Here is a 27630-nt window from a genome sequence, read left to right as displayed (position 1 = left end):
AGGTTGAGATGGAAATAACAAAATTTGTAGTCCCTAATTGTTTTCCATTTGCTTTCTAAATCAAGGTTTATAGTCCATGAATATATTAGCAGAATAGCAGGTAGAAGATACATAAAACAGGTAAGGACAATAAGAGACTAGGGTAGAAAGTTGCAGAAGAAATAGTGTTCATTGAGTGTCTATGAAAAAGTTCTTGTTTTAATGGTAAACTTTATGTACTTCTTAAGGAAATCATGCTATTACTTGAGCATATTGCTACATTTTCTATATTTTGAGCACATTGTCAAATAAACTCTTTAATTGCCATTCTCTAAATATGTTCTCTTTTAGAATTGGGAATCCCTGCCTCTGTTGATCTAGTGAGCAGTGACCCGAGCCATATGGTAGCATCATTCAGCAAAGGGTATACAAGCATCTTTAACATGGAAACACAACAACGCATTCTTACTTTAGAATCCAATTTAGATTCAAGTATGTATGCCAATTTTTAATGGTTTGCATTTGGATCAGTTTTTTAACTTAATCAGTTATAACTTCCAGAGTCAACTATGTCATTACAAAATATTCTGCTTCCTAAAGCTCAGAACACATTTTGCTTAAAAGAATATAATGATTTACAATTGATTTTTAAGGGTTAACTTTTACATAGATTTATAACTATATTATTTGAAACAAGATTTGAATTATCCCACATATGAGTCAAGATTGATTTATAACACACAATTAATATTCAGTTCTGTTTGAAGAAGGCATTATTCTGAATAGAAAATAAAATCTGTTTTTAATTCTACCCTTTATTATATTTATTTTTATTTTTTAGAGGTACTGGGCTTCAAGTCAGAGGTGTTCTACCACTAAGCTACACCCTGAGCCCCCTTTTAATTTTTTATTTTGAGACAGAGTTTCACTAAGTTACTAAAACTGGTCTCAAACTTGTGATTCTTTTGATTCAACCTTCTGAGGTGCTGGGATTACTCATAATTTCATTTTTAATCAGCTTTATATTAATTATATAACTTAATACAGCTCACTACTAACTAGAATGTAGATCACACTTTGGCTATCAGAATTCCAAATATGAAACTTTTATTGGATATAGGAAATCAGGAAATAAATTGCTTTTTCATATTATGAAGAATATAATACAGAATGGCTTTTTTTGTTTGTTTTTGTTTGGGTTTTTTGGTTTTTGGCTTTTTTAAATGGCTGCTGTCTATCTTTAGTTATTTTTATTTTGGGGGGGTACTGGGGATTGAACTCAGGGGCAAGTTTAAGGCCAGCCTCAGCAACTTAAACAAACCCTGTCTCTAAAGAAAAAGAGGGTTGGGGATGTAGTTCAGTGGTAGAGCACTACTGAGCCACATGCCCAGCCTTATTTTGTATTTTATTTACAGACAGGATCTCATCTGAGTTGCTTAGCACCTCACTGTTGCTGAGGTTGGCTTTTGTGATCCTCCTGCCTCAGCCTCCTGAGCCACTTGGATACAGGCATATGCCACCACGCCTAGCTTCTATCTTTAATTATAATCCAGGCAAGCATAATTTAGGTTACAGTTGAAGAAAAAAAATACATGTATGCTGTTGTTTTAATCTGAGAACTAACTTTAAAAATAATTACATGAGTGTGTGTGTACTTGCACATGCATATCCAAACACGTACATGTGCATGCATGTGTGCTCATGTGCACTTACATGTGCACTCCCTCTCAAAAATTTCTTTCATTCCATTTTGGCTCTTTTCATTTTTACTTCCTAATCTGTTATTCTTTGGTTTTTTTTTTCTGATAGGCTATGAGAATTATTTGGAGAAGTTGACTTGAGTAGAACTTTGAGCTATTTGGACATAAAAAAGAAAGATAAGAAAATAAAAATCTAGATTATGGAATTGTAAAAATAACTCTTTTGTCACGAATTACAGATTTTAGACTTTGCATTAATTAATTTTTAGCTTATTATAGGGACTAGGGATTTAATTTAGAAGTGCTCTACCACTGAACTACATCCCCAACCCTCTTTTTCTTTAGAGACAGGGTTTGTTTAAGTTGCTGAGGCTGGCCTTAAACTTGCAGTCTTTCTGCCGAAGCCTCCTGAGTTGTTGAGATTATAGTTAGTGTGCAACTGCACCCACAGACTTTAAGTAAATTTAAGTCATATTTAAATATGTGAATGAAGCACAGTAAAATTTAAAAAAAACCAACAACATTAAATTAGGAAGGATGTGAGCATTTTTAAAATTACTTTCAGAAATTGTAGCTATTTTTTTAAAATTTATATATGACAGCGGAATGTATTACAATTTTTATTACACATATAGAGCACAATTTTTCATATCTCTGGTTGTCTACAAAGTATGTTTACATCAATTTGTGTCTTCATACATATACTTTGGATATGTTGTATATATATTTATATATTTTTTAAAAAATTCCTGAGTGGCAAATGTTGATGTTTAATGACTACTACCAGTTGTTAAAATCTGGTGAATAAGATTATCTCTTTTTTTTTCCCCCCCTCCAAGAAGTGTGACCATAAAGTAATAAGACATTTTGCCTGGTGCTGGAAACATTTTTGGAAGAAGACTGCCAAGAACGTCTTTAACAAAAACAATATTATTGAAATTAGTGATAGTTTTTAAATTTATAATATGCCCTGGCATTTCTTAAATTACCAGTTTTGGTACTTTTAGAGTTGTATAAAACACACTAAATTAAATTAATCTTTTGTTCCTTTCTACTGTGGACTATTTCTTTGTGATTTATAGTTGATTATGTTGTTCTACTTTGGAATTTAGTAGTCTTTTAAAAAAATTAAAGTAAAAACCAAATATGCTTCAAGGTGAAAATGAATTTCATATTGAGTTTAAAATGATGAAGGATATTTGTTGTTACAATAAATTACCTCTCTTCCAATTGATGTCAATGGTAATTAGACTGTGATAAAGTCAGAGGTAGGTGGTATAGGTAAAAGGTAACTTGTGAACTCAGTAAAAAGGTGAATCATTGGGCTGTGGTTGTGGCTCAGTGGCAGAGCGCTTGCCTAGCACATGTGAGGCCTTGGCTTCAATCCTTAGCACCACAGAAAAATAAACAAAATAAAGGCATGATGTCCATATCCAACTAAAAAAAAAAAAGTAAATCATTTCTAAATTGCAAGCTAAATATGAATATGTGGAGCATTGTTTTAGATTCATTTTTAGAATGGCTGCTAAGCCTTCAAATATTCTGATGTTCTTTGCATCTTGCCTGCTTCTCTGATTTACTCTAAAATGGAGGAACTTCCTTAAAATTATTATCAAGTAAGAACTTTATTTTGCTTGCTTCCATTATTTGATTTTCACCATATTTTTTACCTTTCAAAGTACTTAAAGCTGTTTTCTACCTTCTGTCTCAAAATATATGAGATATTTCAATTAAAGTATTTTTGTTATTGTTTTTGTTCTGCCAAACATTAAAAAGTATTGCTCAATGGTGCATTATCTCTGGAAGAAAAAAAATCCACAGTCTGAATTTGAAACTAAGCATCTCTTTACATTCAGTGTAGACAAATAACATTTTTGTACTGTATTTGACAATATTCATCTTCACTTTTTAAGATGTTATATTTCTAGAAACCACGTGAAAATTCAGTAAGAGTATACTGTTTTTTAGCTATATTTTCCATTATGTAAACATAAATTTATAGTAACTGTTTTAAGATTTATATTTTTAAACTCTTTATTTTGAAGTAATTATGTGTGTATACATATATATTTATTATTTATATAGAGCTTTATAGTTATGCATAGTTGGTGGATTCATCCCGAAAAACTCAAATGCATGGAATTCAATTTCAGTCCATGAGCCCCCACTTTTCCCTTGCCCTTTTCTCACCCATCTTCCCTCCCCTGCCCCATTCTCCTTCCTCTACTAGACTTCCCTTTGCTCATTATTTATTTTTGATTGGTTCTTTTTCTTACATGTAAAGGGTGAAGTTTCCTGTTGTATATATATTTATATATGCATATAACATGATTTTTAAAGAATTCATTCTTTATTGCCTCCCCCTACCTGTCCTTCCACTCTGCCTCTCAATCTCCTCCTTCTACATTATTGAGATCTTCCCTTTATGATATCCTATACTTTCCTCCCTTTTCATTTATTTTACTCTACTTTCCACATATGAGAGAAAACATTTGACCTTTGGGTTTCTGAGTTTGTCTTATTTCACTTAGCATGATATTCTCCATTTCTATCTATTTATTGGCAAATTTATAATTTTATTCTTTTTTATGGCTAAGTAGAACTCGTTTGTATGTGTTTATATATATGCCACTATTTCTTAATCCATTCATCTATTGATGGGTACCTGTATTCATTCCATAGTTTAATTATTGTGAGTTGTACAGCTGTATACGGTATATCAATTTTAAACCTTTTGGGAAAATACGGAGAAGTGGTATAGCCGGATTGTATGGTGGTTCCATCCCTAGATTTTTGAGGAATCTCCATACTCCTTTCCAGAGGGCTTGTACTAGTCTGCAGCCCCATCAACAATGTACAAGAGTACCTTTTCCCCCCACAGTCTCACCAGCATTTGTTATTGTTTGTATTCTCGATCATTTCCATTCTGACTGGAGTAAGATGAAATATTAGTGTAGTTTTGATTTGCGTATCCCTGATTGCTAGAGAAGTTGAACATTTCTTCATATATTTGTTGTCCATTTGTGTTTCTTTGGAGAAGTTTTTGTTTAGTTCTTTTGCCCATTTATTGATTGGGTTATTTGGGGAGTTTTTTGAGTTCTTTCTGTATTCTGGATATTACTATCCTATCAGAGGAGTAGCTGACCAAGATTTTCTTCTATTCTGCAGGCTCGCTCTTCATACTCTTTTTTTTTTGGTTGGGGGTGACTGGGGTACTGGGCCACTGAGCCACTTGACCACTGAGCCACATCCCCAGCCCTATTTTTGTATTTTATTTAGAGACAGTGTCTCACTGAGTTGCTTAGCACCTTGGTTTTGCTGAGGCTGGCTTTGAATTGGTGGTCCTCTTGCCTCAGCTTTCCAAGCCACTGAGATTATAGTGGTGTGCCACCATGTCCATCTCTCTTCATTCTTAATCATTTCCTTTGCTGTGCAGAAGCTTTTTACTTTGATGTCATCTTGCTTATTGATTTTTGTTTCTTGTTCTTTGCGGGGGGGGTTGTTAAGAAAATCATTGTCAGTACCTATATTATGGATTGTTAACCCTGTGTTTTCTTCTAGCAGTTGCAAGCTTTCTTGTCTATTCCTAAGTCTTTGATCCATTTCAATTTCAGTTTTGTTCAGGGTGAGAGATGGGGGTCTAGTTTTATTTTTCTACAAATAGCTATCTAGTTTTCCTAGCACCATTTGTTAAAAAGGCTACCTTTTCTATAAAATATATTTTTGGCACCTTTGTCGGATATAAGATAGCCGTAGGTATGTGGATTTTTCTCTGTGTCTTTTATTCTGTTTCATTGGTCTTCATGTCTATTTTTTAATAAACTTTATTTTTTTAAAATTGTAGATAGACACGATATCTTTATTTTATTTGTTTTTATGTGGTGCTGAGGATCGAACCCAGTGCCTTACATGTGCTATAACCCCAGCCCTCATGTCTATTTTGATGCCAATACCATGCTGTTTTGGTTAACAACAGCTCTATAGTTAGTGTATTTTCACATCAGGTATTGTGATGCCTCCTGCTTCGCTTTTCTTGCTTAGTATTGCTTTGGCTATTCTGGGTCTCTTATTCTTCCAAATAAATTTAAGAATTGTTCTAATTTTTCTGAAGAACGTCATTGGTGTTTCAGTGGAGATTGCATTGAATTTGTATATTACTTTTGGTAGGATGGCCATGTTGACAATATTAATTCTCCCTGTCCCAAAATATAGAAATTCTTTCCATCTTCTAAGGTCTTCTTCAATTTCTTTCTTCAGGGTTCTCTCTTGCCTCCTTGGTTAGACTAATTCCAAAGTACTTTTTTTTTTTTTAAGGTTATTGTGAATGGATGGTTTTTCTTGATTTCTTCCTCAGCTTTTGGAATACAGCAAAGCTGTTGATTTATAGACGTTTATCTTGTATCCTGCTATTTTGCTAAGCTCATTTAGAAGCTCTAGAAGTCTTCTGGTGGAGTTTTTTGGGATCTTCTAAATAAAGGATCTTGTCATCAGCAAACAAATAGTTTGACTTCTTTTTTCCTTATTTGTATCCCTTTGATTTCCTTTTCTTGCATGATGTCTGGCTAATGTTTCAAGGACTATATTGAATAGAAGTGATAAGAGTGGACAGCTTTGTCTTATTTCTGATTTTAGAGGAAATACTTTTAGTTTTTCTTCAGTATGATGTTGTTGTTGGGTTTGTCACAAGTTGCCTTTATAATGTTAAGTTCCTTTGATCCCTAGCTTCTCCAGTGTTTTTAACATGAATGGGTGCTGAGAACATGGGCACTCTCTGACATAGAACATTACAGTGATTCAAATTAGGAAATTTAAAGTTGACAGAATTGTTCCATTTGAGTTATGGAATTTTGCCAATTGTCCCAATAATGTTTTTTATTAGGATACCTCCTTCCTTTCCCTGGATGGTGATATAATGATAATGACATAGCTTAATTTTGTGGTATCTTCATGTCAATTTTTCTTTTTTCCTTATTAAAAATACTAATAAAAACCACTAATTAGGGCAGGGAATATAGCTCAGTGGTAGAGCGCTTTCCTCGGACGTGTGAGGCACTGTGTTTGTGCCTCAGCACCACATAAAAATAAATAAATAAAGATATTTTTTAAAAAAACACACTAATAAAACTTAATTTCTTCCTAGTTATTAATTCCCGTCTGATAAAAGACTTTCAGAGCAATTTAGATTGCTCAGGAACCAGTTTTGGCAGTCACCTGATTTGTATAATTGGAATAGAGTTAGACATTAGACTAGGTTCTGGTTTTGTCACCTGATGTTAGGGTAATCACAACTCGTTTTGGATCTTGGTGTATTTACTGATATGGGCCTAATATTGTATGATATGCCTGTCTCATTGGGCATATAATTGAAATATCTTCGAAAACTCTTAATATTAAATAGTGCACAAAAAATACTGTTAGGATGTTACAGTGCTACTTCAAAATTCCAAACCTGGTGTGGTCCATAGTGTCAAATTATAACCATTCTTATGATGATGAAGACAACTCAAGAAGAGAAGATTTAAGGATTAAGAAGCTCTCTTTGTCATGTTTATCTTTAGATGACAACTGTATGATAAAGGAACTTTGTATATAAAAAGGATGAAATTTAAATTTAAGGATTATCTACATGCAAGTAATGATGAGACTTTATTTTAAAGTAGCAAAAATATCACAGAACAATGTAGAATGAGAAGTATCAGTAATTCTAGGCTAAGTCGTAGGTGGCACCCATAGACATCAGGTAGTGGAGAAGAAAATTCTAATTCTTAGGTGCCTCTAGATATGTCATTAAAGTGTAGCTCAATCAGTTTTTAACATTGAAATTATGGAAATAGAGAAAAGTGAACTAAAAACAAACTAAGGTTATACTATTTTCTTTTTCAGCCTCTTTGGTGAGTATTCAGTTCTTCTTGGTCTTGACTAGTTCGTGTTGCTCTTTTTCCTTTTAAGCAGCCAACTCTTCCTGCCAAATAAATAGAGTCATCAGTCATCCCACTCTTCCAATCAGCATCACTGCTCATGAAGACAGGCATATCAAATTCTATGATAACAATACAGGTAAGAATTTTCATGAAAACTATCTCTACTAAAATAGGCTAATTGAGACTTCTCTTGGTGGCTGCATAGTCAGGGACTAGGTACTACAACAAATGCTCTCCTTGTTCAGTTTCTGTTCAGTCCGTTCAGATGCTCTAAAACCAGTCAGTCTTTATTATGCAATTTAGAATCACTTTGGTTGGTTTAACAGTGAGTAAATGGTATATTTATGACCTAGAGCCAATGATCACTAAGAACATAATAAAATGTTCATTCAAATATCAGTAAAAAATCATCTGTTGCTGTGATATGTTGTAATAGATGAGGGAAATGGAGAAATATGTCGAAAGTAGAGACATTAGATTATTGTATTTGGGGCTGAGGTTGTGGCTCAGCAGTAGAGCACTCGTCTAGCATGTGTGAGGCCCTGGGTTCGATCCTCGGTACCACATAAAAATAAATAAATAAAATAAAGATATTGTGTCCAACTGCAATTGAAAAATAAATATTAAAAAGATTATTGTATTTTATTTAAAATTGTTCAATTATTGAACAGCCTTATTCAGTATTCAGTTACTAAGTTATTGGGTTGCACTATTCAGTGTTGCTGATGGAAACCCTACAAATCATTTAGTTTGTTTTATTTATTTTTCCATAGACTGATCTTTTCTGTGTTATAATAAAATTTTGGTCCTGATTAATTTGAATTGGAACATGAGGCTTTTCCAGTTTTTATTGGATTACATTTCACCAGTGTAAAGGAAATTTACGAGGAGCTGTGCTTGGAGGAAAATACTCTTTATTAGCAGCCATATTTCCCTATGTGCTGTTGACCTTGCTAACATAGTGACTTTTACCGACTGGGTTTAGCTGCTAGTGATGAGTAATTTACTGTTCTTAATTCTTTTCTGTATGTTGTTTTCACCAGAATTATGGCCATGTTTTCTTTTGGTTTGTCTCAGTTTCATTCTTCTCTCTGAATTTGAATTATCTGTTCCCATATGCCCATATAATTTTTCTGTAGCTAAGGGATGCAAATAAGTGATTAATAATGTCTAAGTTCTAATTAATGAACACATAGAAATTAATGAGTTCCCTTTTGTGGTTTAAAAGAAAAAAAATATAGTCTGAAATTTGAGCTGCTTTTTTCCCCTCAACATAATAATGATTAGAGGAAGTAGAGGAACATGTGGTTTTAGCTGACGGAAAAGTTGTTTATATAGTAAGGACCCAGAGAGGGATAATTGGAGGAACCAGTATAACATGATAGCTAGAATATGTGAAAGATGAGGAAAATCATCTATAAAGAGTAACCATTTCTTTTTCCAAAGGCAAACTGATCCACTCGATGGTAGCCCACCTAGAAGCTGTTACAAGTTTAGCAGTTGATCCTAATGGACTATACTTGATGTCTGGCAGTAAGTACATCAAATATAGATTATTTAACTTGTTCTTATCATTTTCATGTTAATATAATCTTTCCTTTCAATTTCCTTTCCTTTGGTATAGGTCATGACTGTTCAATACGTTTATGGAATCTAGAAAGTAAGACGTGTATACAAGAATTCACAGCTCATCGGAAAAAATTTGAAGAATCCATTCATGATGTAGCTTTCCATCCATCCAAATGCTATATAGCCAGTGCTGGAGCTGATGCCCTGGCTAAAGTCTTTGTATGACACCATGCATCATCTTCACTTCTAGCTCTTTATTAATAATCAGCTGCACAAAAAAAAAGATACATACAGAAGACCAGGGCAAGAATCAACTCATCATGCCCTTTCGTTCTGCTGAAGGAGCACAGAGAACATTTGTTAAAGTATAGTTTTGCAATTCGTATACTGTTTTCTAAAATTAAGGTTTGTTCAGGTTGCTGCAAGCTCAGCTGAATCTTTGAGCCTGTAAACTCTTTCAAAATTTCCCCCAAAGATGCGCTTTTATTTCTGAAGTTGTTCTAATTCGCTAGGCAGGCCTGAGCGAAGATAGATTTAGCTTATCCCTATTAAGTAAATAGGGCATGCTATAAGGGATAATTAAAAGCTGGATGGCTGGGAAGGAATAAAAGAATGGAAACTTGGACCTACTTCTCCCCTGAGAAATCTTATTAAACACATTAGGTAATCAAAACATTAATCTTTACTATATCTGCTGTGCTAACCCTGTTGTGTATAATGACCAGACAGTGTTAAAAGGAATTTTTAATTTAGCTCTTCTTCAGCTGCTTGCATAAAGCACGTGATAAAGCATTTTACCTATGGGGGGGGGGGGAAGATGCAATAATATGTTAATTATATTATTATTCAGAAATGCTAAACAATTTTACTTTGCAAGCAGATTTTTATATTGTATTACAGTTTTGAAAGTAGATTTGGTACCGTTGTAAAGTTTAGCTGTCAAGCACTCACCATTATAAAGATAGTTGATAGAGTTTGCTTTTACTAAAGGATTAACTTATTCAGGTTTGAGATTCTGTTATTTTTAAGGGCAAACAGGGCATAGCTGTATAATAATTTCTATTTTAAAATTCATCTTACTCATGTGATATTTAATAGTACCAGAGTGATTATCTCATATTGATGAAATCTACCAGTGATTGAAAAACATGGAAGTTATTTGCTCGTATTCATTTGTCAATAGCCACATAACCATGCTTCAGATGATCTCTGCTTTTTCTTTCTTGTCTCTCACATTCATGCTGACACTTACCAAAAATAGTTCATAATTATTATGTTTTAATAGTCCAGAGAATATGGTTAACTTCAGGCAGCTGCTTTCAGAGCAGTTAAGTAAAGCAAACGTACTCCCATAATTTCTCTATTAGTATCTCTGAGAAGAACCACCTCTTGGAAATCTGAGTGGAAGATTTTATGCCACATGTTGACCAAAAGATCCTCTCTCCCTGCTCCTCCCCCTTGTTTAATTGGAATGCACTTTTTAATGCACAGTGAATCGGTATTGTTCCCTGGGAAAACCATGTCTTAAGAGACTGGGTTTCCCTGAGCCCACTTTACTTGTGACCCACATGTGGTCAACTTTTGAGATTCCTACTACCCTACTATCTGGAACTAGTGCCCTACCATGCAGAACCTTTCCCTAAACTTGTCATGCTCTTCATACTTTTTTCTTATTTGCCCCAAATGACAGAGATCAATCCAGAGAGTAAAATAAATTATTAATGTCTAACCAAAATGTATATCCAATAGACTATCAGTCTTTAATATATTAATACATATACATATGTGTGTGTATGTGTATCCATAAATATTTTAACCTATTAAAATAATTCCTACATTTCAGCCAGGCACCATCATGCTTACCTGTAATCCCAGCAGTTTGGAAAACTAAGGTAGGAAAGTTCGAGGCCAGCCTCAGCAGTTTAGTGAGATGCTATCTTAATAAAAAAGGGCTGGGGATATCCTTCAGTGGTAAAATGCCTCTGGGTTTGATCCTCATTACCAAAATAATAATAATCACAATTCCTACATTTCTATCCCCATATATTTCATTGTAATAGCAATCTTCTGATGTGTACATTTTTCAAAGCAGAAACCTTGTGGTAATGTGGACAATAATTGACAATACTTTTTTTAAAATTTTCTGCTTATCTACATCTAGAATTTTGTAATATACAGGCAAATTTTCATTAAAGTTATAAGACCTGTGCTATTTGCCTGATTGTTACATGGTCATGCTATAGTATTTTGATACAGCTTCTTTTTCATCTCTGTGCTTTGGTTAACATGTAGGTTTAAGAGACTTCTTTGTACAATCGAGTGAATTGACCTAGAAATAAGCTACCAGATGAATGCTTATCTTTCCATGAAAATATAAAATTCTACATTGTGTTTTGTAAATTGGATTGTTCACAAAGTGAAGAAAGGGTGTTGCTAACTTAACATTTGTAGAATACTGGAAAAATCCAGCCAGGTGCCCTTACATGGTATATTTATGATTGATGACTGCAAAGCTATTGTTCCACTAGTTATTGCTTTAATTACCTTCCAGGGTCTTGAGTGCCTGCTTTACTTGTATCACTGAAATTCTGTAAACCAAGACACTTTTTTTTTAATTCGTTTTATGCCTCATGGTTGAAGTTTTTCTGTTAGTGAAAATTAACCATGAGATATGCAAACTGTAATGCAAATAATGGATCTACTGGAATTTCCTTAGGAAGCCAGTCCTGTGCCATTGGATACTCCATATAAAAAGAGATTTTTCTACCCTTGCATTGTAAGATCTCAACTTAGAAAGGAACCTAAGCTATCGTCCAGTGAGCTGGTAGCATATGCATGTATTTGACTTTTCCCCCCAGCCTATTGAAAATTTAATAGAAATTCACAAAATGAACAAATTCAAGATTCAGTCATTGAAATGCTTTTATAATGGTTGATTTGTAAATATTTTGGATGAAATGTATTGGAATAGTATGAAAATCAGCAGGTGGTAGGGTCCCTGCCTTATTTTCATTATGCTGTGGATACATCTCTGGGAGCTTGCAGTACCCTTTTCAAAACTCAGCTGTCACATGGAGCTCATTTGCTGCTCAGACTATAGACAAATATTTAACATAAGTGATATAATAACCTTCAGTATTTTTCTATTGAACAAGTTTAGCAGTTTTTGCCATCAAACAGATAATTAGTTATGCAAAGTATTTAGCTTTTATAATCATTTTAGTTATGACTAAAAGGGGGAAATCGATCTGCATCACTGATAATGAACTTTGTGAAAAATTTTTGTTTATCTGACTTTCATTCCTTCAGTATTCTTGCTATAAATTTGTTTTGGAGATAATGATGAAGATTTATTTGAAAATATCTAAAATGTATGTATATTTTATAAATATATATTATATATATTGTGTGAATATATATAATATATAGACTATATATATATATATATATATATAAATATAAACCATAGGTGCATTTTACTGTTTTTTATTTTCATTTTTGGAGGTAGTGTAACAGCAGATTATGATGAGTGTTGTGCTATTTGCTTTTGCAGTATAATATATAGTTCTAAATGTTTAAATTACTGTATATTCTATATTCATTATAGGCTAGCATGCTTATTTTAAAGACTGTCATTCTAGTTTATTAAAATCTGAATGTAAGAAAACCTGGCTATTCAAATGTGAATTGAAAAATATTCCATTCTCAGTACTGAACTATTTCCATTGAACATTCAGGCTTTTTAACAAAATATACATCATCAAGAAGGCAATAGTTAGAAAATGAGAGGTGCCTTTAAAATATATATATACAAATGCAGCCTTACAGTGAGGATGAAGATTGAGTTTGTGTAAGGGGGTGGGGGTGGGGGGACAGTGAGAGAGAGTGTGTGTTTGTCAATCTGTGAAGGTCCTGATTTGTGACCATCAGTGTCTTTTTTAATGTAATGCTCAACCTCTAGGACTTCAGGGGACATTTCATGCGCTGTCTTTGTGCTCTTCCGAGCACCTTATGTACTTTCAAGAATTTTGAATGTGAATTCCTAGAAATTTTAGTAAGAGAATAAATATCTACTCTTTAATCATAGTCAAGTTCAGGTAAAAGAAAAGTTTTTGGTTCACCAAAATTAGGGGATCTCATTAATGTTTAATTTTTTTAAAGGCTTGCTGTTTTAGTACTTCATGTGTTTCCCCTTACATAAAAGCATGTCATGAAATTGTTACATGATTCAGATTCAGATAGTAAAAATTATTTTTAAACACCTGAACTAGTTAAAACTCCACCTGAGAATTGTCTTGAAGAATTTAAATGGCATCTCTCATATCTACCTCGTTGTTGCTGCCATTTTAACTAAAGCAGATTTTTATGACATCTGAAATGATAGTTAGATGCAATTTAAAAATCATGTTGGTGCTTTTCTCAGGCTTTATCATTTAAGTTGTATTGTCACAAATCAGATTGAAAGGTTTAGAATCACTCTTAGTTTTCCTTTGAAAGAATAGCTTAAAATTAACCATCAGTGTTGTGAGTGGAGGTTATCTCTGGTTGGTGTATGTCTGTGTGATGTTTTCAACCAAAAGACAAAATTGTTATTGAATTTACATGAAAAGAGTCCTAAATGTAATTTTATTCAGCTTCCTTTATTCTTTGAAAGCTGTTTCCAAACTATTAAGTACATTATCCTTCATTTTATTTACTCAGAAGTTGCTTCTAACTGCTATGTTACTTGTTTTTGTATGTAATTGCAGTACTTTGAGTGTTCGACACTGGGATTCTGGTTGTACAATAGTAGCTGATCGAAATATGTATATTTTTGTGAAATGTATTAATTCCTAAAATCCATTTTTGGGGAAGATCCAGAAACTAACATATCTGTGTTTAAAAACAAAGAATAGGTCATAGTACTTTATTTGAATCATTTTTATTTTTGCCACTAAAAGCTTTTAGTAGGCCATATTTGTCATCCAACTGGATCTCCATATCAGTATAAGGAATTTCATGTTGACAAAGTATTTAACAGATCCTTAACATCACTTTTATTTTTATAATTAAAAAAAGCAAATGTTAGACCAAAAGAAACCCCTAGATTCCACCCATTTATTCTAGCAGTATTCCTCAAATGGTGCCAGAGAGGTTGGAGTTTTCTGGATCTTTACTAGTCAAGTTTTAGATTTGACTTAACTGGGACCACAAACTTGTCATCCCTCTGATGCAAATTAGAAGGTTCATTTTAATTGAGATTAATGTCTGCCTGCATTTTTTAACAGGCTGTGAACCAGTGAGTGCCTTGTTAATGTAGAATGATTTTTCCCCTTGTTGAGTGTTAGCTCTCTTCGAAAATGTCTCAGAGAATGGTTTTATAATTGACTTGTGGAGAGCTGCTAAATTTGGTATCATCAGCATGAGAAAGTCTTTGGTCTACCACATACTCCCTTCCCTGCTTTCTCCTCATTGTTGGGCTGAAGTTGGCCTCTTGTGAATAAACAAATACAACCCCCCCTTCTCCACTCACTTTTTTCAATCCAGATTAGGAGGTATCCCCATACCCATCCCAACTATATGATCCAATTCCTGTTTTTAGGAGGAACCACTTCTTTGTAATACTAAGTCTAATGGTTGTTTTATGTCTTCTCAACTTTAGTTTACTAGAGCTGATCTCAGGGTATCATCAGTTCAGTTTCCTGAGTAACCCTTGCTCTCCACACCTAAGCCCCCAACTGGTGAGCCCTGGGCCTAATTGTTTGATCTTCAGGTATTTTAAATTTTAGTTAAAGTATCAATTAATGTAAATTAATCCAAATGCTAATTTTTGTGGTGCAAAAAGTTTCTTTTGTAAATTCAGGGTATGGATAAGCTAATGATGATAATCCATTTTTGGTGGCTCTAAGTGTATTATTTGTTTTTAAATAAAGTGTACAAATATAGATAATATGCTATAGGTGTCTCATGAATTGGAATATTTGTCAGATTTGAAATCTAGCTTTGACTTTGCAATCAGTTAAAATGCTTTAATACAATCTAATTTGGGGTTTTTATTGAAGAGGTATTAGAAGGGTGCAGAGAAGCCAAAAGGGTATAAGATAAAGTAAATATGAATCCAAAGTAATGAAACAGTCTTAGTTATTGATTGCAAGAAAGATGGAGAAATTTATCATTAGAGAATTTGAGGCTTTAGAAAGACAGTCAAATTATCTCTTAAGATTGGGTCAGTGATACTTTGAGGGATATATGTATATTTAACAAATAGGTTTTGTGATTTTCAAGTGTTAAATAATTTTTTAATTATACACCTATATATATAAAATTTTTTTTTTTTTTTTGGCTTGGTTTCTTGACAGACAACCAGGACTTCCTTGCCCTCTGCCCCTTTGGATCATTACTATTCAAAAGCTTTGCTTGTCTAGAACTCAAATTGTCTTTGTTGTAATCTAGAGCCACAATACAAATATGGAATCTAAAATGTACCTGTTCTGTTATTTTTGAAACTACTCTTTGGGTTCTGCATGCTGTTGCAGTAGCAAGTATTATATCCTTCAGTATATACACATATTTTTTCAGTAGTATCGGAAACGTCCTTTTTAATGAAAACTGAGACGTTATTTGCTGGAGTAATTTTGAAATAATCTAATTCACATGGTCAGAAGGACTCAAAGTTACATATGAATTGATGGATGAACTCTTTGGGGTTAGTCTAGTGTTAGAGTAGAAGTCTGACCTTGTGTTTCACGAGACCACTGGGTTTTTGAAGGGTCTCAGCATTGTCCTAGCACTTAACATACTCCCAGAAACATTTGAAAGTTTGGCATACCCTTTAATACAGACCCCACAATCACAAAGCATCCTCCACTTATTAACTTCTCAGTTCCAATGACTAGGACATTCAGTTTTCTATAAAGATACACTGACATAGAGCTCTCAGATTCAAAAAATTGGAATCCATATTTTCCGGAACAGAATTTTTTTTTTTCAGTATTGGTAATGAATTCAGGGCCTTGTACACAGGCAAGCACTCTACTACTGAACTACTCTTCTGGCACTTCGGGATAGAAACTTTAATTTTGTACATTCTTTGTACTTGCAAAACCAAACAATCCAAAAATGTGCCAAAGAGAAAATGACTCACTTTAAGTATCGCTTAACTCCTACAAAAACTCTGCTCACCCTTAGTCTTAGTTGATATTAGACTGATTGATATTAGATTAGTTGATATTAGACTGATTGATATTAGATTAAAAATGGCTTCAAACTTGAAGAAGGATCAGGTTATTTGAGAGCAGAATCTGCAATATCCTACTATTTCATAGAAAATTCTCTCATCCTTGGTAATTAGTCACCTACCTTACATGGGAGAGACTGGTCTAGATGCTAACTCCACATTGAGTTTTCCTGTGTACTTCTTTAGGAAGCTAATTAGCCCAGTAATGTAAAGAACATCCCACAGTTAGACATGTTAACTAGCACTTGGCGTACTAGAATTGGTATTATTAATTCATGTGCCATATTTTTTTTCTGCCCTCGTAAGATCCAGTGTTATGTTCCAGATTACTAATCTATTATCTCAAACCAAAGATAGGTAATAGAATCATCAAATTAAGGATAGTGGTAGGAAAACTCAAAAATCACTCACAAATAAGAATTCTAAAACTGGAAACATTAAAAAAAGTTTGCACAGAAAGCAAACTTTACATTAATCATGAATTGTAGAAATAAGCTTATAGATTTTATATAATGTGCTGAAATGTTAATTTATATAGACTTTCAACTACTCCTTCCTATGGAATTGGGAACAAGACTGTAATTTTTCATACATAAAGATAACTTCTTCTAGAGCAAAAGTCATTTCATCAGAAAGTTTACTTTGGGTGCTAAATAACTTGGGTGAAGTTGTGAAAATAAGTACTACACCAAACTGAAAAAGCAGCTAGCCCTGTAAACTGGGCCACATTGTCTTCCATTTCTCCTCAAGTAGACTGGAAAGATGATCACTTTTGACCTCAAAAAGCAAACAGCTCCAATCTGGGCACAGTGACACACACCTGTAATCCCAGTAGCTCAGAAGGCTGAGACAAGGAGGATTGTGAGACCCAAACTCAAAAATAAAAGTTTAAAAGGGACCAAGGATGTAGCTCAGAGGAAGAGTACCCATAGATTTGATGCACGCGCGCGCGCGCACCCACAAAAAAAATCCCACCTTTTTTAATTAAAAAAAATTTTTTAATTATGCACATGTGGGGCTGGGGGCGTGGCTCAGAGGTAGAGCGCTTGCCTAGCATGCACGAGGCACTGGGTTCGATCCTCAGCACCACATACATGTAAAATAAAGATATTGTGTCCACCTAAAACTTAAGAATAAATATTTAAAAAAAAAAAATTATGCACATGTTATTTGTACATGCTTATGAGGTATAGTTTACACATATACTAATCACCCTGAACCAATCATTATCCAATATATCTACCACTTTAAATTTATTTCTTTATGGTGAATACATTCCAAATTCTCTCCTATTTTGAGAGAGAGTGATCATCATTGTTAATCATATTCACCCTGCTGTGCCATAGAACACCAGACCTTAGCCTCTTATATAAATCTAACAGTGACCTGTTGGCTAACCTCTCCTCATCTTCCCCCTACTCTCCCCAGGTCTGGTACACTGTTCTTCTCTTAACTTCTGTGAAATCAACTTTTTTAGATTCCACATGAATGAGAGCATGCAGTGTTAGTCTTTCTGTGCCGGATTTACCTCCTTTAACTTAATGTTCTCCAGGTCCATCTATGCTATTGCAAATAACAGGATTTCATGCTTTTTTGTGATTGAATAGTATCCCATTGTGCTGGTCAAAATGTGGAAAAGGAACTCTTACATACTGTTGGGATTGTAAGTTAGTACAGCCATTATGGAAAACGTTATGGAGGTTCTTCAGAAAATTAAAACAAGTAATGTATGATTCAGCAAACCCACCACTGGGTATATATACCTGAAGGAAATGAAATCACCATATTGAAGAGACCTATACTCCCAAGGTCATTCTTTTCAACAAGCAAGACAATGAATTCCTTTATTTCTATAGATTACTTACTTACTGATTACAGGTGTTCCCCACCCACCCACCCACCCAAGTTTACAAACAGACTTCTTTATCTTTAGAAACATCATGGCTCTGTGGAGGTAAAAATGATTTTACTTTCAAACTTGACTGTGGATCCAGGCAATTTTGTGCCTTCAATGTATAAAAAAAGTATATATATTATCATTCAAAATCTTTTGGATTTTTTCCCCCAAGGCATGGGGCATAGGTAATGAGTATTTTGCTGAATGTCTTGACTCTCCTCCATCCTCAACCATCAGATTTTGTATATTAGGTACTGCTCATTTGTCACCTAACAAAATGTTCACAATTGTTTGCTTCTGCCTTTATAAGCTCCTTTAGGCAGGGACCATGTTTGTTTTTCTTTTATTCTCTCTCAGCCTTTTGCCTATAGGAAGAATTCAAATATTTGTTGGTAAGTAATCCGAGAGCCCATCTATCCTGATCATCAAAAATAAAGAAAAATAATCCCTGCCAGTCCCTAGATAATGCTCACATGCATTTAGATCTGTGGATATGATCCTACTGATGCCCGACTGGGAAGGAATTTGGGCCTCACATGCAGGTGCAGCAGAATGTCCAAGGGAACATTCTCATGTTGCACACTTATGTTCTGCTCATCTGGGAACTGAAAGGAACATGTAGGAAAGAAGGAAATGTCACTCAACCCTGTTAATGGCATCCCTTCCTTCCCTGGTCCTCCTACATTTGAGTGCTTGCTGTGCACCAGACAATTCTAGGGGCTGGCAGTCAGTCATGAACAGACAGAAGCCTTCACCTGATATACCTTAAAGGTCTACTGGGAGAAATGACAAGTAAAATATATGGAATCTTAATAAGAAGTGCTGAAGAAAAAAATAAATTTTATTTGATGTTTCTCTGATAGCACACACTGATGTTCCTAGCTACTCAGGAGGCTGAGCCAAGAGGATTACAAGTTTGAGGCCAGTCTCCACAACTTAGCAAGACCTTGTCTCAAAAATAAAAAAAGGGGTGGGGATTTCACTCAAGAGTGCCCCTAGGTTCAATCCCTAGTACTGCCCAAGGGGAAAAAAGTGATACAAATGAAAAGAGTAAGACAATTTAAATTAATACAGTTAATTTGAAAACAACACAAAACAATGAAAGGCATATAACATCAAAATAGCTCCCACTTTACTCCTTCATTCCTCCCTAATATGTACCTTTCTAATTGTTCATACAAATATGTATACATAATTATTACATTAGGGGTTTTATCTGTCTTATTCTACGTATTACTCTACAGCTTGCTTTTTTAAAAATTTAATGTTCATCATGAGCATTATACATACATATATATGTATGTATAAGTCTGCATATATGTCACTTCCATTTTTTATCACATACACAATCTAGATAATCTAGATAATTTTTAGTGGTCCATGTGCTATAAATAAATAGAATTATATATTCTCTGAATCTCACTTCTCCTTCAACAATCTATAATGGTAATCCTTCTAAGTCTTATAGTTCTTATTTTGTTCTATTTAATAGTTGTATATTACTCTATTGTGATGACATACCATGATTTATCAAACCTCTTCCAGATTAATGGGTATTTCCTTTGTTACTAGGTTTTTACTATTATAATAAGCATTTCTGTATATATATATTTGTGATTGTGATGGTTTTACTTCTGAGGAGTACATTCCCTGGAGTAGAATGCTGGATTCAAGGATATGTATATTTAAATTTTAATTCATGTTGACAGATTGTTTCCTAAAAAGGCTGGAAAGATTTATATTTCTATCAATAAATGTGTAAAAAACACTTTTCCCTTTATACCTACTGGCAATAGATACCATAACACTTAAAAGAAGAAGAAAAAGAAAAACCCTAAGCCTGGTGAGTGTAGTGATTTCTCAGTGTTATTTTAATTTCCACTTTCTTGGCTACTATAAATCTAGATATCTTTCCATGTTACTTGATCATTTGGATTGTCTCATGAGTGAGTAGTGTTCTGTGACCACATAACAAATTACCACAAATTTGGGCCTTAAAACATAACCATTTGTTATCTCAAAATGCTGTAGGTTAGAACTTCAGGTGGATTCCATTGAGCTCTCTGCTCAGGTCCCAGCAGGGCTGAAACGAAGGTATTTGCCAGGGTGGACTCTTACCTGAAAGCTTTGGTGAAGAATTCACTTCCAAGCTCCTTAAGGTTGTAGGATGGAGGTTATCTTTATGTTGGCTGTCAGTCAGCTCCTGGGATTATGCTCTGGTCCTTAAGTGTAGTTCCTTCAATTAGTTAGCAAGGGTTTATCAAATCTTTGCATACTTTGACTGTTTTCTTTTCTGCTACCAGCCAGAGAAAACGCTTTGCTTTTAAAAAGGCTCTTGTGACTTGGTTAGGCACACCCAGTATGTGAAGATTGACTCATTAGTAACCTTAGTTATGTCTGCGGAGTCCCCTTGCCCTGTAATGTGGCATCGTCATGGAAGGAACACCAGGGTTAAAGTTCATGGGAGCCATCTGAGACTTTTGCCTACCACAATATTCATATTTATACCTGTACGTTTATTTCTCATTTTTATTCTTTTTTTGTTCCCCTTGTGGTTTTTTTTTTTAATTTAACTGGTTTATAAGAGCTTTTTCATGTTATGTATGTTAAAGCTTTTTTCTCTTGGTCGCAAATATTCTCCAACTCTTTATTAACCACCTTAACGGGTACCTTTTCCGTATAGCATTTACCCACTTGCAGTTCTCTCTTAAATGAATTGCATATTTGCATGTTTAAATTTACATTCTAAATTTTTATTAATTTTAATTTTTGTCATTTTGTTAACATTTTTCCCATGTTTCACTTTTTTTAATTTATAAGTACTCTTTTTGTATATGTAAACCTCTTTTATTATTTGCTATTTTTTTCTCCAACTCTATATAATATTTCTGTTGACTGTATTTATGACACCTTCTGCCATTCAAAACTTTATATTAGTATATAAGCATATTAATATTGTTTTATATTGTATAAGTATTTACAATAACTTGTAAACTCTTAAAGTACTCTGTAATAAGTTCTCCACTCATGAGTATCATGTGTAGTCAACTAGAATGGATCTGTAGTTTTTGGTTTGGGGAGAATCTTTTTGTTATTGATTTTCTACAATTAAGTCTTTACTGCATTTGATTTTTCATGTTTGTAAAATGTAAGAAATAGATCTAATTTTTATTTTTCCCAAGTAGGTTGCCAGTCCAGCACCTTTTCTTAAATGAAACTCTTCCCAATGAAATGCTGACTTTTTCATATGTGAAAGTTTCATATACAATGAGATTTATTTCTCAATATGCTTCACTTACACTTTTTATATGGCAATTTCATATGGATTCAGTTACAGTGGTTTTATAATATGGTTTCATAATATGGTAAAGCAGAACTTTTTTCATCTCACTCTCTGCTGTGTTTTTTTTTTTTTTTTTTTTTTGAATACTGGGGTTGAACCAAGGGACACTCTACTACTGAGCTTCCCCCCCGCCCCCAATCCTTTTTATTTTTTAGTTTGAGTCTTGCTGAGAGTCACTAAATTGCTGAGGCTGGCCTTGAATTTACAATCCTCTTGCCTCAGCCTCCCAAGTTGCTGGGATTACAGGTCTGAGCCACCACACCCAGTCCCTGCTATTCTTTTTACTGCCTTTCTTGTCTGTTCTCAAGCATTTGAAATTTGTGACATATTAATCCCAATTTTACCCAATCAGGGGCTGAAAGTTAATTTTGGGAAGTTTGACATGATATTGTCATCCCATCTAAGAACATCTTATTTTGTTCAGATCTTATTAATAACATATCTTATCAATATCTCAAAATAAGATTTGAATTTTCTTCATTAAGTTCTGTCTTATTAAATTTATGACTGTTGACCTTTTGGTCATTATTATGAGTGATTTTTTTTTCTCATTTCTAAGATCTTAGAACAAAGAGAAAACCTATTGTTTTGTATACTTATATTCAATAAATTTATTATATATGTTTACTAAATCTTCTCATTAATTCTAGCAGGTTTTTTTTTTTTTTTTTAACTAGAGTCTCCTGGGAGTTTTAGATATATAATTCTGACATTGACAAAAATAATTTTATCTTGTCTTTTCTAATGTTTGACAAATTCTCTCCTTTTCTGAAATCTTAATTGTCTAGAAACTCCAAATATTGAGTGATAATGGTGACAGACATTATTGTCTTTTACTGACTTTAGTTGAAATGCTTTGAGTATTTTATTATTTAGGATATTTGTGTTGCTCCTTATTAAGTAATCTTTGTCTAATTTAAATCATTTTTTTCCCATTTTGCCAAGATATTTTATTAGGAATGGCCACTGAATTTCATCCAGTTACTTATCAGCATCTTTAGAGCTGATCAAAATTGCTGACTTGCTAAATTATATGTATAAATTCTGCCATTATAATATCCTTGCCTCCTTGGAATAAAGCCTTTTTGTCATAATGTGTTAGACTTTTCTTTAAAATCTATGTTTCAGTTACTGATCTTTTTTATTTAGAACTTTAGATGCATATGCATAAGTGATATTAATCTAGTTTTCTTCAATGAACTGTTTTATTAGATACAAAAATTACACAGTTTGGCAAGGATGTGAGAGTAACCAGAGGACTCTCACTGCAGATCAGGGTGTAGATTGATGCAAACATGTTTGAAAACAATTTGGCAGATTTTACTAAAGACAAAAATATTCATACCATGAAATCTAGTAATTCTTCCCCTAGGTGTATACCCAATAAAATGCAAACATATGTTCACTAAAATTTATGTGCCAGAATGTTTGTAGCAACACTGTTTGTAATAGCCTCAATTCAAAAACTACCCCAAAGTCCGTTAACTGTAGAATGAATACTTTTTTTTTTTTTTTAAAGAGAGAGTGGGGCGGGGGGAGAGAGAGAGTGTATTGTGTATTTCCAGACAGGCCATCATTATCTTGATAAAGAACCATTTGTATCTGTAGTTCCTAAGAGGGCACTGTAGCATTTCAGGTGGGACAGTTCTTTGTCATGTAGGGTTGATTCGTGCATTTTGGTTTGCCTTTGTGTCTCTTGGGTTTATCACAGTTTGTTGCTCACCCTCTTTTTCCTCTGCTTGCTTTATCTTCTTATTTTGGTTCTCAGTGTTTTCCTTAGATGAGGTTATAAATTCTCTGAATCATTGGTTAGCCACAACTCTTTTGTTTTCATCCCAGTTAGTGTTGTCTTGGTTGGGCATAGTTATTTGGGGTTATGTCCAGTGGCCTGAAAAACATTCACCATATTCTAGTTTCTAGTGTTGCAGGAAAGGTCTGATGGCTGGCTCGGATTCTCTTGCGTGTCTCTTGCTCATTTTGTCTGGAAGTGGGTAGATCTTTTAAAAATTCTCTGGTTAAGGAATAATTTTTGATCCATGATTTGAGATCTTTCTTCCACATTTCGGCCACTAATTCAAATCTCATGCATGACTTTCCCCCTTTCCTTTTGTTGTTCAAGTTTCAGGAAGTCCTTTTTTTTTTTTTTTTTTGCTGTAAATGAATCTACTTACAGGGTCCTAATTTTTTCAACTTCTCTGTCATGTACACATTCTTTAAACCTTTTCTAATTATTCTATTGTTTTCCTCCTCATGTGTGTTATTGTCTTTATTAGGCCTCTTAGCTTAAAATTATCTGTGGTGGCAGTTCCAAAAGTTGGGGTGGGGGAGCATGGCCATCTCTCAGGATTCTTTGGAAACACCTAGTTGTCTATACCACAAAGGCCAAGGAGGAGGGCTTTTCCTGTCCTTGTCTCTCCAAGGTTTTCCTGCCTCAGAGCATGGAAGACTTAGACTCTCTCTTTACCTTCTTCTCAACCCCTTGGCAGTTAGCAAGACTAGTCCTACTCAAGCCAATTCTCTGTTGCTTGCTATTTGAATTACACCTGGCGAAGGCACCTTGCATTAGCATGAAGGAAGTGTTCAGTGTTGTAATCAAGGGAAAGTTCTAACAGATGACACCCACTTTGGGACTCTATGATCACAAACAGTAAACAGTGCAAGCCAAAGAAGTATTCATTTTTTACACCCAATTCCCCACAGCCAGGATTTAGGAAAAGCAGGAGTTTTCCCAGAATCCCATCTGAGGAATCCCAGGTCAATCACTGAGGCAAGTGCTCAGCTTCACCATTTCCCTTGCTTTTAGGCAGGAGGAATGAACACTGGCTCTTGCTTTGCCCTCTCCTCAAATTGCATTGCTTTATCCAAGCTTTTCTTTTCTTGTCATTGGGAAGAGTTTGCAAAATATTTTGGGTTTTGATATCATTGTCAGTGGACGGGTTTCTCACCAGTTTAAAAACTCTTTGTAGATACAAACGTAAACTGAATGACAATAATACGGACTGGGTCATGGAGTGTAGCCACATTGCCTATCCTATCCTTGGTGTGTTTGATCATTATTACTAAGACTACTTTTCTTCAGTGTTTAGATGAACAAGTGCATCCCTGCCAATGGAATTAGTCTGAAGTTTGAGAAAAACCCAACCAATAATGGCCTATTCGACGGGGTTTCTTTTATCACAAGAAGCTCCAAGGAAGGCAGTTGTTGATAGTGGTTCCACTGTTCATTACGAAAGATCCAGGGTCTGTCTATATTTTCTGCCATCTTTAGAGTTTTTTGTCTCATTTGGTCTTGAGATGACTCTCATAATGCAATTTATACAAATTCAAGACAAAAGAGCAAGGGCAGTACTAATTAGAACTTTTCTCTATTTTATTTTTCTTTTTGGTACCAGGGATTGAATTTATGCGTGCTTAACCACTGAGCCACGTCCCTATCCCTTTTTATTTTTTATTTTGCTTAGGGCCTCCCTAAATTGCTGAGGCTGGTCTTGAACATGTGATCTTCCTGCCCCAGTCTCTCAAACCACTGGGATTATAGGCCAATGCCACTGTACCCAGCAGAACTTTTCTCTTTTTGACAGTGCTGTGTACTAGATCATATTCCCACCCCCACAGTTTTTACGTTGGAACTCTAATCCCTAATGTGACGATGTGTAGCATGGGCCTTTGGGAAGTAAATGAAAAACCTTATTTCTCTATTCACAAGACGCTTCTTCAGACACCAGGTGTTCCTTTTTTGCCCAAGCTATTCTCCAATTCTCTGAGGACATTGATTGGGTGTCTTATGATTTATTTCAGTTCTGACATTGTCTGCCTTGAGTCAGAAAGGCACTGCACTTACATCTGCCACTTGTAATCCCAGTGACTCTGGATGCTGAGGCAGGAAGATGGCAAGTTCAAGGCCAGCCTGAGCAACCTAGTGAGAGCCTGTCTCAAAATAAAAAAATCAAAAAAAGGCTGGGGATATAGCTTAGTGGTAAAGAGCCCCTGGGTTCTCAATCCCCAGTACTAAAGTAAGAATAATACAACTCAAGAATAATGAAGTGGAAGAGACGCGTAGGCAAAATATGGTGAGGCGGTGTGGAACTTCCATGTCCTGTCTGTGGTTTGAAGTATTCACCTACTCAGAAGTTCTCTGAACCCCATCATTTAGTATATTTTTAATGGAAGTTCTGTAAGCATGATGATTAAATCACTGGTGATTGTGCTCACTCTCTAGTTCCTCTTCCCTTCCAGAAATTATGGGCTGGGACTGAAAGTCCCCCCTCTGATCATGTGTTTCTCTCTCTAGCAATCAGACCCCAACCTCAAGGAGTCACCTCATTAACATAAAGTTAGAAAGTGGCTGGAGAGGGCTTATTATGATTAAAGATACTGCTTTCACTCCTAGCACTCAGGAAATTCCAAGAATTTTTAAATGCTCTCTGTCAGGAACTGGGGAAATGATCAAATATGTATTTCTTACTGTATCGCAGTATCACAGGCGGTAATCTGACATACATAGGTTATGAGGATGGGGTCCTCGTGATTATAGAAGAAGAGATACCTGCGAGCTTGTGTGCTGTCTTCTGCGGAATGCCTCCACCCTCCCCATGTCATGAGAGGACACAGTATTTGAAAATCAGCGTAATTCACTACATCAACAGACTATAGTAGAAAAACTACATACTTCTCTCATGTAGGAAAAGGAAGTGTAATTCAGATACATGGTGTGAATATTTTCATGGTTATCTGTAGTTCAGGTCATCTCAAAGTGAGAGTTGAAGTCCCACAGTCACCTGCTAGGTGCTCAGAATACCAAGACAATACAAGTTATCATCAAATGGACTTCTTTTACCATCTCCCATGTGTATAGTACTTACCAAGTTCTCTGGCGCTAGGTGTTGTCCCTGGCATCTGCTACAAATTCTTTCCCTTCTGATGGATCAGACTGTCACTTACTTGCCTGATCTCAAGACACTTCTTTGCTGATTATATATGCCCCTCTGAAGTCTGTTCTGATAGGTTCTCTACACATGCTTGTGACAGTGGGTCAAAAAGAGTACTTGCAGTGCCTTCTCCAACCCAGGAGAAAATGTAAGAGGTACTAGTGCTTCCCTAGATCCTGCTGGTGGTGGTCTGCTTTCAAAAACTAGGAAGATCTAATATGTTCTTTTAAAAAAAATTTTTAGTTGTACATGGGCAACCTTTATTTATTTTTATGTGGTTCTGAGGATCAAACCCAGTGCCTCACATGTGCAAGGCAAGTGCTCTACCACTGAGCCACAACCCCAGCCCCTAATATGTTCTTCAGTGAGGAAAGGGTGGGATTTCTTGCTTTATCCAGGAAAGTTGTTATTATCTCATTATTTGAGAAGTTTCAATGAATTAATGAATTATAAAAATATGTTTTATGTTTCCATGCTTCAGAACTAAGAAACCTCTCTTCTAAAACAGATTTCTTTAATTCCATATTTCTGACTTCACATTTTAGGCATCTTTCATTTCACTCATTATTCAGAATTTATATATTAACCTTCATAACTTCATATTATTTTGTTTCACAACATTTTAGCTTATTTTCTATGTTTTCATCTATGAGGAGCAAACCTTAATTATTTTTTTTCAAAATGTTGATGTATAAGTTTATTGTATTTACTAGAAGTGGGTCAAATTTGGCCTTAGGAAGCCACCATACATTCTTACATAATGAACTGCTACGTAACTTTGTATGTAAACTAAATGACTTTTATAACAAATGGCTGAGTCTCAGCCAAGCATAGCAGTTAAGCTTCAGTCTATTACAGCTGTTCAGCCCATGTTCAAATAAGGCAAATGCCGAGCAGTAACCAGTTAAACTCTGTACCTCATTTCTGTTTTCTGTCCATAAATGCCTGACCACATTGCACCTCTGGAGTTTCTCTGAATCCATTCTGGTTTTGAGGGCTGTGTAGTTCTCAAATCATTCTTTGTTCAATTAAACGCTGCTAAATTTAATTTGTCAGAAGTTTTCCTTTTAACATTCC

General features: G+C 34.7%; 1 protein-coding gene across 3 annotated transcripts in view; it reads left to right on the top strand.

The window, feature by feature from the left end:
* Nucleotides 1-22719, top strand: part of Strn (striatin) — a 113201-nt gene extending 90482 nt beyond the window's left edge. For 2 of the 3 annotated variants that reach the window (XM_027933507.3, XM_027933506.3), the window contains 4 exons: nt 331-471; nt 7629-7736; nt 9047-9133; nt 9225-22719. In XM_027933507.3, coding sequence (XP_027789308.1) covers nt 331-471; nt 7629-7736; nt 9047-9133; nt 9225-9394 — 506 coding nt within the window. In that variant the 3' untranslated portion in view covers nt 9395-22719. The remainder of the gene's footprint in view (nt 1-330; nt 472-7628; nt 7737-9046; nt 9134-9224) is intronic. The other variant, XM_071601492.1, reaches the window with a different exon arrangement.
* The last annotated feature ends 4911 nt before the right edge of the window (nt 22720-27630 follow it).

Source organism: Marmota flaviventris, chromosome 14 (genome assembly GCF_047511675.1).
Source record: "Marmota flaviventris isolate mMarFla1 chromosome 14, mMarFla1.hap1, whole genome shotgun sequence".
Taxonomy (NCBI): domain Eukaryota; kingdom Metazoa; phylum Chordata; class Mammalia; order Rodentia; family Sciuridae; genus Marmota; species Marmota flaviventris.
Note: the sequence above shows the minus strand (reverse complement) of the source record. Positions and strands in the feature narration are given on the sequence as shown.